Source organism: Tenrec ecaudatus, chromosome X (genome assembly GCF_050624435.1).
Source record: "Tenrec ecaudatus isolate mTenEca1 chromosome X, mTenEca1.hap1, whole genome shotgun sequence".
NCBI classification, from domain to species: domain Eukaryota; kingdom Metazoa; phylum Chordata; class Mammalia; order Afrosoricida; family Tenrecidae; genus Tenrec; species Tenrec ecaudatus.
The window spans coordinates 123,905,094-123,918,710 of record NC_134548.1 but is presented as its reverse complement, the minus strand read 5'-3'; the positions used below and the strand labels follow the sequence as shown (position 1 = coordinate 123,918,710).

General features: G+C 42.1%; 1 protein-coding gene across 1 annotated transcript; it reads right to left on the bottom strand.

Moving 5' to 3' along the window:
* Nucleotides 1-947: 947 nt before the first annotated feature.
* SERPINA7 (serpin family A member 7) lies at nucleotides 948-5,696 on the bottom strand. Its single transcript, XM_075539441.1, has 4 exons — nucleotides 5,066-5,696; nucleotides 3,808-4,081; nucleotides 1,702-1,849; nucleotides 948-1,151 (listed from the first exon to the last, which is right to left on the bottom strand). The coding sequence occupies exons 1-4, from the start codon at nucleotides 5,694-5,696 to the stop codon at nucleotides 948-950; spliced, it is 1,257 nt and encodes a 418-aa protein (XP_075395556.1).
* Between the last annotated feature and the right edge of the window lie 7,921 nt (nucleotides 5,697-13,617).

Below are 13,617 nucleotides of genomic sequence, written 5' to 3'. Positions count from 1 at the left end.
AAAAAGACACTATCTGTGATAGCATTTATGCATTTGATATTATTACCCTGAAACTGAAGTGTTTCATCTCAGGACTAGAATTTCAGATACTACAGCACTAACATTTTCTGTGCCTTCTAGGTGTGCTGAATTCTAATAATGGGGCCTTGGTTTTTCAAGGTGGGTTGGAATATATTGTCAAGGGAAGATTATTGAATGATTTGAGGAAACAGGGTATAAAACTTCAGTGACTATAGAGATAAAAGACAGACTAACTAGTTGATTGTTACTTGACTAGAGAGTCTGATTGGGTTACAGTTAAGGAGGTGACATGAAAGAGGGTATAAATAAATAACTTCAATTCTTCACTGCTTTTAGAAATTTTAGTGATAGGCTTGTACATGGAAGTTCATTTTTATTGCTTTTGCTCCTCTGCCCCATATTTTATAGGTCCCTAAGTTACATCACTAGCACTGGCTTAGTCTGGGATTCAGAACTGTTAGTGGAAGCACCTTTAGATATCCAAGCAAGAGCAGAAGATTAAGAACAATTCTGATGAGTTGTTAGAAAGCAGTTAAGGGTTCACATAGGAACCATCACATATTTATATTCGTTGATATTACTATTGGGATAAAGGAATAATACAACATGATCAGCTCTTTATCACAGGGCAGAGAAAGGGGCACTTGCCAGCCAGTCAAAATCTTTGGATTGAACTAATTGCAGGTGGTGTTCTGAACAAAGAGGAATGCACTAACACGGGGCCTTCAAGTACTTTAGTAACATATGAACTGCTTGAATGATCACAGGTGTGGCCTTTACAGCAGCCAAGGTCATACTGAAAGTATGTACTCTTCACCCCTAAATAAGATGAGGTATATTCAAGGCCACATTGATCACATCAACTATACTATTTATTTTATTTTTGCAATATGCACATGCAATTATCCAACAGCCTCTTTTCTGAATTACATTTCCATTGGGTTCACAATTTTCCCTAGAAAGAGAATGCTCTTAGTGCTTTTTTCCAAAATCACAAGTAAGAAAGGTCTATTAAACTGCATGGTAGCATGAAAGAGAGTCATCTCAGGCTGGTCCAGGAATCTGTCTTCAGGGAGGGTTATATCTTCGGTTCCCTTTTCACCAATGTCCAGTACTGCCTTGTGAGCAGCCTGCAGGCAAAAAAAAAAAAAACACTGCTGGGTCCTTGGAGAAACTGGAACAGCCTTTGGTAGGACTTGGAAGCATGAGTGGACAAGGACAGGTGCGACCACCATCTCTGTGCTGTTCTATGTCGATGATGATTGAATGCAACAGCATTTATTTACCACCACTTCATCTCTGGCGCTTTGAGATGAACCAAATGTTTGGCCAGCTTTGGTGGCCAGCTTTGAGGACACCATTGCGTTTGATATGACCTACTTTCTTTCAGAATTGCCTGTCCATCTCTGCCTCCCCCCATCCCATTCTACAACTGTCATTTCTGACCTGAAACTCTGACATCAGGGTCAGTTCAGGACACGAATATCAGGAGTGAAGAAACCGTGTTATACTGATTTGTCCCAAGTGACAAGAATGACTCCCAGTGAATCTGTCCTCCTGGCAGCCACACTGACTCTCTAGATTTCTGGTGCTCTTTTCTAAAATTAGTGAGTTGAATAAATTGTCTCCCAAGGTCTCCTCTAGATCAAGGTATTTAAGAAGTCTAATTGACAAACTTACAGTGGAAAGTTTTAGGCCATGGCCTTCTGTGATTCCAGGAAAAGCAGCATGGTCAGCAAAGGCATCCTGAATGCCCATTTTCAGAAGAACAGCTCCAATGTCATGAGTAGCAGAAATGGAAACTTTTGGAACAAATATATCAACCCAGCTGTGGAAAAAGAGGTAGGCCATTTGGTCATTGTCAAACCATGCTTAGGATGCCCTGCTCCACCCTGAGGCCTAGCAAACACTCTTGCATAGGCCAACACATGGCAGAAAACCACAGACATTACTCTGGGAGAAAGAAACTCTGATTAAGCCAATGATGAGCTGGAGCCCTGTAAGTCATGAGATACATCATTCTTTAAATCCAAAGAAAGTGAAAGGGAGGGAGGCCAACCAAACTGGGACAAGGGAACAATAAGAGACCTACATTCAATTGTGAGGAGGGCATAGAATGCCTGATGGGGTTTTATCAAGTGCAAAGTAACTGAAGGAAAGTCCTGAGACTCTAATGGAGGTTGGCCATGACAGTGGGCCAGGAGCAAAGTGAAGAGAATGAAAGGGAAGAACTAGGAGGAAAGGACATTTATAGAGGTCTAAATATAGGCATGCACATCCGCAGATATTTTCATGTATAATGATATAGATATAGTTCTGTGCATATATATTTAAATGTTAAGTATTAAGGTAGCACACAGGCATTGGGTCTCTACTCAAGCGCTCCCTCAATGCAAGAACACTTAGTTCTGATAGCCTTGCTTTGTGTGATGCTCACCTTCCAGACACTATCGCTGAAGTCAAAATAGGTTCCTAAGCAAATGTGGTGAAGAAAGCTGATAGGACCTGGCTCTTACAAGATATAGCTTCTAGGGTCTTAAAGGCTTAATGTTAAACAAGCAGCCATCTAGCAGGGAAGATACAAAGCTCACATGGAAGAAGCGCACCAGCCTGTGTGATCACAAGGTGTCACAAAAATCAGGTATCAGGCATGGGAAGACCCAAACCAAATAAATATATCGAGGAAAATGATGGGGATCACAGTGGGGACCCAAAGCCCATCTGTAAAGAATTGGGTATTTCCTCAAAGAAGGGTTTCCAAAGAAAGAACGAGACAACCACGGTGCAGCATAACACCGATGGAACACTATCATGACCCCAGTTCTACCTTACAAACCTGGCTAGACCGGAGTATGTGCACTAGTACAGATAAGAGCTCTTTACACATGGAATCCAGGACACATAGCCCGCTCAGGAACTGTAGTGGGCATAGCAATACCAGGAGGGTAGGGGGAAGGTGAGGTAAGAAGGGGGAGAAACAGGGAAGCGACTATAATGATCAAGAAATCAAACCCCTCCCCCACGAGGGTCATGAACAACAGAAACGTGAGCAAAGGGAGACAACAGATGCTGTAAGATATGAAAATAAAAATACTTTTTCAGGGATCCATAATGGTGGGAAGGTGGGGGAAAATGGGAAAACAAGAGAAGCTGATATCAAGGGTTTATACAAAAAGAAAATATTTTTAAATGGTGATGGCAACCTATGTACACACGTGTTTGATACAATTGATGTAGGGATTGTTATAAGAGTTGTAAGAACCCCCAAGAACATGATTTCTTCATGCAAAACATCCAAGCAAAACATTGCTGAGGGGTTAGACCAAGTAGGGGACCCAGCGGTGTGAAAATGGAGGAGGAGCACGCAGGGACTCATGGTTTTCCGTGTGGTACAATCTGCTCGGCATGGCTGCCCACCTGGTTCGTGACATTCCATTATTACCCACCGCAAAGTTTTCGTGGGTCCCTCAGAAGGAATCATTCACTTCCTTCCTGACGTTGGAGAGGGATTTTTTTGTTGTTTGTTTTTTCCCACTATCCCCCCTGACCATTTTGAAAAATGCAAAGTTTATTGGCGTGCTTAAGAGAGATAAAGTAATGCAATGTGCCCTACAACTCGCATGGCACGTGGTATGTTCTCAACATACCATATGCTAGTGGTCCTCACAAAGACGTTAGGTGTGGTAGAGTATTGAATCTTATCTCGAGTTGTCTCGGGAACTCAGCCTCAGGCGCACTGTTCTGCCCACACTGTACACACACACCCCACACCTGCAAAGTACTTACCCCTTCTTCAGTAATCGGTTCCACTTCTTCAGTATTTTAGATGACATGGATTCTTCCAACAACTTCATTTGACCTTCCTTAGGCAGGACAAAGAGGGCCAGAGCTTTCTCAGTGTAGTCCATTTGCAGCACTGTGCAGTTGAGTTCTGGGTCCACAAGATGGTAGTACTGTTCCATTTGGTGCATCATGGGCACTTGCACTGTGGTGCTCTTGTCCACTAAGAAGTTGAACCCCGTTTCTGTTCTCAATGGATCAAAAGGATTTGCCCACTGGGCTTAAAACACAGAAAAGAATTGAGGATTTCAAATCAGAGTTAGGACCAATATGAGATTTTATTTTAGCCACCTCACTCTAGTACAATAAAGCAGAGGTGGCAACTGTCAACTGGTTTTATAAGTGAGTCAATAAATAAAGAGCAGCAAGAGAAAGTAACTGGCTGATGGCCACCCAGCAAACAGGTGACTGAGCCAGGAGTCACGCTCAGGGCTGTTGGACTCCGTGGTCTGTATTCAAAACCACTATACTTACACTAAACCCATTAGAGCCACAGTTTCCTCTTCTGTAAAAAGGACATCCAACACACAAGGTGAAATGAGACAACAGATCTGTTCACTCTTCCACTAAACGTGGTTGAGATGTGCTGTAGACTCAGGAGAAATCATTTGGGAACAGCACCTTCAGAAAAGAGTCAAACGATTCTTGTTGTTACAGGCACCGGCTTTGGAGTCAAGACAGACCTGGGTGGAAACACCAGCTCTGAGACGTTTTAAATATGTGACCTTGGGCCTTTGTGAGGAAGACATGGGACAATGTGTATATACCATAAATGTGGCACGATGCATGGTACATAGCCACTGCAGAGCATATGATAGAAGTATTCATGTGCCATGACCAACACTGCACAGCCAATGAGGTCACAGTGTAGTTGAAGTCTAAGTCCATCTGCCTAAAAGCCCAGGCTTGTTGGGGACGTATGAGGTTCAATCCATATGTGAGCAACGTGTCCATGCCATTTTCACCCATATTCCTGAAAATGCCTTCTGTGTGGAAAGTTCCTGGGCTCATTAACAGTGTTGTGCGTCCCTACTGGCAGAGTCAGTACCAGGTGCAGCTCTGCCCAGTAGAGCACGTCACTCTGGCCTAAGGGAAACCTGCTGGTGCCAGTGACAAAAGATCATATCTTATTCCCCACAACCCCACTGCCCCTCAGAAAAGTTCTACAAGCACTGAGCTTGAAATAGACATCTTACAGTCTTACCTTTAAAGGAAATATAATTCACCAGGATCATGACGGTGTTCGGTTTGAGGTCCTGAATGAGGCTCACAACTTTCCCTTTGGTTCGTTTGTCCACATGACTATTGATCTCCTGTTTGGCTGCAGAAACATCGGAGAAGTCGGTAGATAAGACTTCAGTCTCATAAAGGCTCTTGACATCATCCAAGAACGTTGCCAGTGGTTTCAGCTGCATCCCAATGAAGAGGGCGTTTCCCACGTGCAATTCCAGCTCCTTCTTTGGAAAATTCAGTGAACAGATGAGGTGCTGAAAGCCCTGTTGAATCTCTGCCACTGGGACGACAGTGAGGTTGAACCCCAAGCTTTCCAGGATTTGAGTTTGGGTGCTGGAGCAGGCCCCACGGGAGAGCATGGCCAAAGCAGCAGAAATGCTCACAGGGGAGAATAAGATGTTTTGATGTGGGGTCTCCACAGTGAGCCTCCGGTAAAGGTTGAAGGCAAAGTCAGCATTGGTGGATGGCATCTTATAGAGAGTGACATTGTGTTGGGGGGGATTACAGATGGTTACTTGACCTTCAGAGATGTTAGGTGATGCACAATGGATTGTCATATGAAGCCCAAGTAATAAGAAAACCATATAGAGGGACGGTGGCATTTTGGAAGAAAAGTGATCTATGTAAGAGATGAGATGAGACAACCATTGGGGAAGGTTAACAGAATGAAATACTCTGAGGCAGACACACATAATAATTATCGATAATGATTCATAAAACTATATAAAAAATACTAGTGTGCTCACCAGGAACTGAGTGGAGTTCGCTCACCCCTGAAAAATTGATAGCTTAGTTAATAGGAGCAGGAAGTGAGTGAGGTAACTTTTGGGGGCCACGGAAGCCATGCTGTATTTTTTTGTTCAGAAATAATAGTTACATTATTAAAATACTGTGAGTAAATGAAATTTTTTGAGTAATGAAATTATGGAAATTGTATTTTTTAAATTTACCCAGAGACAGCTGTTTGAGGAGAGAAATAAAACTCTTTTGCCTACATTATTATTTGTAGATTAAAGATTTCGATTGTGTTAGCTTTTGTTTTCAGTTGGGCATTTGCCGAAGATAATATCTATAGGAGATGACAAAACATCTCCAATTCTTTTCTCTTAGAAACAGGAGAATGATTTTCATAATAGGTGTGTAACTGCAATGAAAAGATGATAGATAGTTCACTGAGTCGTGCACAAGGTCCTGAGCTGAAGTCCATTGATTTATGTCATGCATAGAATCCATGGGCCTAGTTACAAACAACAGGAAGAGGAAGTTGTAACTGTGCATTCGAGACTCTCTCACCATCAACATCACCTACATACTGTGGCATTTGTAACTTGCAAGACATCTTAATACCTACACACATTATTTTTTCAGTTAGTAGAGAGGGAATCCGAAATCTGGAGTAAGAAGAGCGCAGTGCAACGCTATCATGGCCCAGCTGTGAAACCCTCCATGACCGTGATGATGACAGGTCAAAAGGAAGAGTACCGTAGAGTCCCGACCACATTCTTGCTGCGGTCCTCCATTCTCTTTCCGGCTTTTCTCATCCACTGCCAGAAACTCAACTGTCCATTTACATAAGAATAGCTGGAATCTAGAACACACACACCCCCACCCATGAATTTCTAACTATTTCTCCAGCTACCTACTGGATCTATCCTCCAGATATGTAAACCAACTTCACATTCCCAAAGGCATGCCCATCATTTCCCTGCTCCCCCAAATATTCTTTTTCCTTAATTTCTCATCACTGTTAACTGAGACCCTCCCAAGTCAGAAACTTAGGCGTCATCCTAGGAACTGCTTTCATATTTGTGGTCCAATGATTCATAATGCTCTACCAATGCCCTTGCTGTTGAATCGATTTCAACTCCTAGCGGTTCTAAGTAACAGAGAACGACCCAAGGCTATTCTGCCCAAGGGTTTCCAAGGTTCTAAAACCTTTCAGAAGTAAATAAACTACCTCTTTCTCCTGGGGAGCAACTGGTGGGTTCCAAATACTGACCTGTAAGGGGGCGGTAGGGTGCTCAACCATGCACCACCAGGACACTACGTTGACTCAACTACCTCCGCAACTCCTCCTCATCTCCATCCCTACTGCCACTGTTCCCACTGCACCCTTAATAGCAGCCACATTGCCTCCAGTCGCTACTCCACCTCTCCTGCTTCCACAATTGTACACACACACACACACACACACACACACACACACCTGCCAATCCCAGCACTATCTGACCACATGTTGAGAACTGTCTTTTTCCTTCTTCCTCCTGTCCCCCTGGCTTTCTTTAACTCCCCTTAAGAGAAGCTTTGCTGGACAAGCTGAGCCCTGCTAACTACTCTCACTCCATCCACAATGTCACATTGGTGCCAGTCTCATCTTGCTGTAAAAGATAAGTGAGACAAATGGAAGGTCAGTTATCAGAAGACTGCACTTAGATCTTCATGCTCAAAGCAAGCAGTTCAGAGCTTAAAGGGATTTAGGACTCTGGCTACTGATCGAAATATTTCCAGGTCCCAAAGAAGAAAATAAAGCAAAAAAGTACTTACAGCGCACAGTTAAGGAGCCACTTGCCTCTGTTGGAAAGCAAAATTTTCCATCTTTATAATGTACCCTGGATTGCAAAACTAGAATCTGAGGAGTTATTCATTAACCTGACATTACCACTGGGATGATGTGTCCAAAGCCAATGCCCAAAACCAAGGCCAGGAGGAACAAAGAGAAAAATGATAAGGATGAAACTTTGGATGATTGCTTTGACTGCCAAGTCTGTCAACTCTAAAAAAAGAAAATGGATTGACAAAGTTAAGGGGTTGGGTTGTCCAGCAAAGTGTCTCTTAAGCAGACTTAAAGAAAGCCAGGGGGCCAGGAGGCAGAAGGCAAAAGACGGTTGTCACCAGGCAATCAGTTAGTGCTGGCACTGGCAGAAGTGTGTGTGTGTGTGTGTGTGTGTGTGTGTGTGTGTGTGCACGCGCGCGCGTGGGGTTTACTGTGAATTGGGCGAATGGTTACAGAGCTGATGAGTTTCCTGTTCAACAAGTGACACACATTTTGTTTCATCTCTTTGATTGCGGGCTCCAAAATGTAACACCCTTTATCCCTTTTCCTTCCTGTGCTTCTGTGCATTCCTTCTTCTTTCCCTAACTCCTGTGAACTTTGTCCTTCAGTGAATGTTGCCCTCTGGATCTTGCCCTCTGGATCTTGAATGGCTGATTATTGTAAAGAACCTAGTATCATCGTTCCCCTTACAGACCTAGTGTTTGGTTGAAAATGGAGCCACAGTGCTGATTTAAGATTCAGGTCTGAAAGGGAAGTAGGTTGCAAGGCTACAGTCTCAAGAGTTTCTCCAGTCTGTTACCCTACATTGGCCTGAAGGAGGTGATGCTAAATCTAGCTTCCAGCTCTGGCTCCTGGTGCTGCACATACATATGTCTGCTCAGAGGACCAACCTATGGTCACTGGAAACCTTCTACCATTTCCTAGGTCACATGGGTCCAAAGAGGATATGGAAAAACAGAAGTAGCCAACTCATCCAGTGTTAACTGTGTACTAACTATACGCAAAGAAGCTTTGGGAGAGGAGTGCATGGACTCAATTAGACACCTGTGTTTATTCAATCTTGTCAGCATATAGCTCAAATTGTCCTAGTAACAACAATAATAGCAAAGGGTATCACCAGCCCCCATGTCCAATATTTCTCGTTTGCTTAAAGAGAAACAATAAGCACCTGCTTATTGAGTACTACTATACGCAGAGCATGTTTCAAAACATGTTGCTCCAAATACTTCTTGCTTTAAGACTACATGAAGGATGTGCATGTGTTAAGTGTGCTGAGGGGTAGGACAGTGGGGTTTATTTGAGCTCATCTCAGATGCAGTCCAAGATCAGACTTGGAAGCTCAGACTTTACCCTGAGCGCAGAGGGAAGTCCCCACGTTATCTTTGACAAGGTAGATAATGGGTAATTATATTGTGACATTGTTTTCCTTAAACAAATATTGACCTAACTCCTACTCAGACAGCACCAAACTCTACAAGGGGACTTCAGAGATGAGTGGAAAACATTCCTCCTGAATCCCTGGGACTTATCTAATCACATGGCATCACCCGCACCCCTAACTTGAGTAGGAAAATACACACTTCATGTACAGCATGGTCAGTGGTGCATGTGTTACACAGTGGATCAGTGGTAAGTTCTGATCTCCCATCTGCAAGGCCGGTCCACACACCTTCTCCTGGTGCTATAACACACAGTTGGCTCCCTGGGCTACAGCAAGACCTTTCAGGAGAAACAGGAAAGTATTACAGGGCAAAGATAACATCCAAACCTGTGCCCTGTGATGGCAGAGTCAGACAGTTGACATAGCCATGCTTTCGGATGCATCTGGTTCACCTGAGATTTGCTAGCAGCTCCTAACTTCAAAACCTGTCTCTGAAATATGAGGTCACTTCTCCCTCCCAAGCACCCCAGTCCTGTGCTCTTGAGTCAGAGGTGCTACTAGAATGAATGTTCCTGTCATGTCTCTACCACTTAGTAACTGTACCATTTGGGACCCGTTCATGTGCCTGAACTAAATTTTCCTTGCCTTTACGGTGTAAATGCTCATAATATCCACACCTGTGGTTACTGAGAGTATCCATTGTTATTTAAAGGCAATATACAGAAGCTCCTATCACAGCACCTGAAAGATATATAATGGATATCCATCAGTTGTGATCTCTTTTGATCTACCATAGTGATTCTCTCTATGGATGCCAAACCTCCAGGATCCCTGAGCTCTATGTCTACTCCCCCAAACCATGCTGCTTTGTATACTGGGAATACATTTCCCTTCAAAAGAAATGGATTGGTCGGTATAACATCTTCTTGGACAAATATTTAACATAATCATAATCATTGTGTATAGCTACTAGAGTGCTACAGCTAGTACATTGAATAAAGAGCCTCAAGGAAGTATTATCGTGTCAATAAATTCAATCCAATGTCAACTTATGTTTCTCTCCCTTGAGATAAATACCGCTATCATCCATTGCCTCACACATTCTTCAGTTATTAGCAAGGTACAAGGTTTTCCAGGTTTTTTGTCTATGGTAGGGGTGGGAGGAGAGCTAGAGGGTTGGAGTGGAAAGTATTTTTACCCTTGTTGTTATTGTTCGGGGCCATGGAGTTGGTACTGATTTACCACAAGCCTGTGTACAATTGCTCTTACATTTGAGCCCATGGTTGAAGGCCCTGTGCTCACCTATCTCATTGGCGGTCTTCCTTCTTCAATGTCACACCTTCACAATTGGCAATTTCACAATGAGTCAATTGAAGATATCATGGCTTGGGTCAGGTGCACCAGAGTGCTCAAAATGACATCCTTCCTTGTAAACCATTTTAAGAGTTCTTGTGAACCAAAGGCATATAAAACTCACAGATGCAGGAATGGGTGTGGGGCTCATCCTACATCCTAGTTCCTATTTAAGAACAATTAGTTCTTTCATCATGGCCTGCTCACTACTCGCCCTCAGGAAAAGAACACAGAAGATATGGGTGCTGTAGCAAAATGTAGTGAAGAAATTAGAACAGTGTCTGAGTTCTTACAGGCTTGTTTCCAAATAAGCAGCCATCTGAGTGCAATGTCAACTAAGTCCCCATGGAAGAAGCACACCAACAGCAGGGACCAAAGGATTGTAAATCATATAATCCAATGTCAAAGGAAGGATTAGTATCAGGTATTAAATTGTGAGGTTCTGCTTTGAGGAAGGCTATGGATGACAGTGGAAACCCAAGATACATTTGTGAGATCTACACAGGAAAGCAGCATCCAGTGATTTCCCTTGATCCATAATTGAGAGCTTGGAATAAATAGGTTATTAGAGTGCAATAGAGAGATGACCATAGGAGATCAAAATGGTAAGCCTGACTTGACCAATGAAAAACTTGTCGCTTGATCCCAACTCTGATGGGCATTGAGCTTTATCTGGTTTTCAAAATTTTCTGTTTTTGTTTTTAATTGTTTGTTTTCATATTGGGGTTCAACTCAGATCTATTTTGTCAATGAGGATATTTCCCTTGAATTTTTGTTAGATGTCTTTGTAGTTTCAGTATCTGAGACCCAGGACTGATGAACCTACAGTGACAGCAAACAGCTCCTGGAGGGTCCAGTAGAGGAGGGGGAAAAATAGGAGGCAGGTGTCAAGATATTCAAGAAGGAAAAGAATGTTTTGAAACTGGTGTGGTAGCAATTGTACAATATTGCTTGATGTGATTGGACTATGGAATGATATGATAACTATATTAACTCCCAATAAAATGTTTGGGGGCAAAAAAACCCTCCTTGTGCAGGAGCTATCTAATGCAATGCATCTTTTGACCTTTTGAGTACTGCTTCAATGAGCATTGATTGTGGATCTAAGCAAGATGAAATCCTTGACCACTTCAATCTTTTGTCCAGTTATCATGTTACCTATTGGTCCAGTTGTGAGGATTTTTGTTTGTTTGTTTCTTTACATTGGGTTTTAATTCACACTGAAGGTTGCAATGCTTAATCTTCATCAGCAAGTGCTTCAGGTTCTCTTCACTCTCAGCAAGCTAAATTGCATCATCTGCTAGTTGTTAAGCCTCCTTTCAATCCGGATGCCTCATTCTTCTGCATAGAAGCCCAAGTCTCTGAGTATAAGCTGACTATACAGGCTAGTCTTGACTTATTATTTGACCCTTAAACCAGGTGGAGGTGAGGGAGATGATCGGGTCTTGCTCTAGTTGCAGGCCCGAATACAATGATGTATTTCGGGTAGTTAAAGTAGTAAAAGTTTCTTTCTCTTGAAATTCATGTCTTATAAGCAAGGACATTACCAAGTTTTTAAGTGAAAAGAAAAATATTCACATCAGACAAAGAGAAGAAATGCCTATGCTGTAAAGGGAAGCTAAGTGAGTACTTGAGTTTGGGAGTTTCCCTTAATTTACTTATTCTTGAATTCTTCATCATCTTATTTCAGTGACTGACTTTGATAAAAGATGCCTATCATGGCTGAGATTTGAGCTGACTTTATAATATGGTAAATCAGGAAAGCAAACATGACATTTAGGTGTTGGTTTTCTGATTCCTTCATATGAATTTTTAGGGGTGTGATATATGCATTTTATTTTAAAAATCCACTACCATTGAGTTACTTCTGATCCATAACAACTATTTATAGGGCTTCTGAGACTGTACATCTGTAAGAGAGCAGACAGGCTCATCATTCTCTGGAGGAGCACCTGGTGGATTTGAACTTCAACCTTGTGGTTAGCAGCTAAGAAATTCTATGTGCATATTGCCTGACTTCCATTATTCCATACGCCCTTGGATCAATAGGAATTTTGAGCATGTCATTTTTCTTGTAAGGTTTCTAGTGCCGTCAGAAACTTCAACCTCACTCCAAAATCTTTGAAGCTTTTGCAAACGTCATACTTGTCTGTCACAGTGATTATCTCCAAAGACTTACTCTGCAAATTAGGCTATCTGAAGTGCCATACAGCCCTGTAGGAGGAGGAAGCAGAGCTGCTCCAGCTGTTCTGAAGACCCATGAGCATGAACCGAAGTACATCTAATAGTGTGTAACAGAAACATATGGGTTTTATAACATGTAAATCCTGATGAATAAAATTTTATCCAAAATAAATATGAAATCAATTTATTTGAATCTTTATTTACATGCACATAGATCATACTAAAAGTCATAGGTGATGAAAATATCATCCAAATGTGTACAAGAAGAGAACAAATTTCAGAATAGCAAGAAACATTTTTTTCTGTAATTTAAGGGCTAAATTAGAAGACTTGATTGTTACATGACTACACAGTAGACATTAAGTTAGCAAATGTGTACTGAATGGAAACTGCTACAATAATTTCAGCCAAGGAGAATCATCTATTGTCTTCAATTTTGATCAATGTGTACAAACAAGTATACAGAATACAGCATCTCCATGACAGAGGTTCCAATAGGCCCTTCCTTAATATGAATGTTTCCTGCTCACCTACTGACACAGATATTCACTTCAAGTGTCTCCAGTATCCTTACATTTTATTGCATAAAGCCTAATTCCTGACATTCTTGGCACACCTGGATCAGTCATAGTCCTTGGCTCCAAATAACAGAACCCACTGCTGTCTGTCTCGGCTAGAGAGTAAAAACATTGGGCAGCTAAGGTGTGTGCTAGGTGGTATGTACTGTGCATCTGTCGTTCCCAGGGGGTGACCACCTCTGGGGTGCATCCAGTTTACAACTCTGGGCTAGTCCCTTCTGGCACCTGGACCTCTCACAGAGAGGATCTTAGCAGCAATATTAAAGAACCAAAATTGTTGTGCATGAATTTTTCTAGCCTGAAGAAAATCAGAAAGGAATATAAGCATCAGCAGAATATTCTTTCTTATAGACCGGACATTAATGCTTTCTGAAAGAAAAAATATATTAGAAGAGCTGAAAAGAGAATACCAACAAATGGAAAAATCAGAAAAGACTAAGATCAAGAAATAGTCAACTTAATTTTACCTGAGA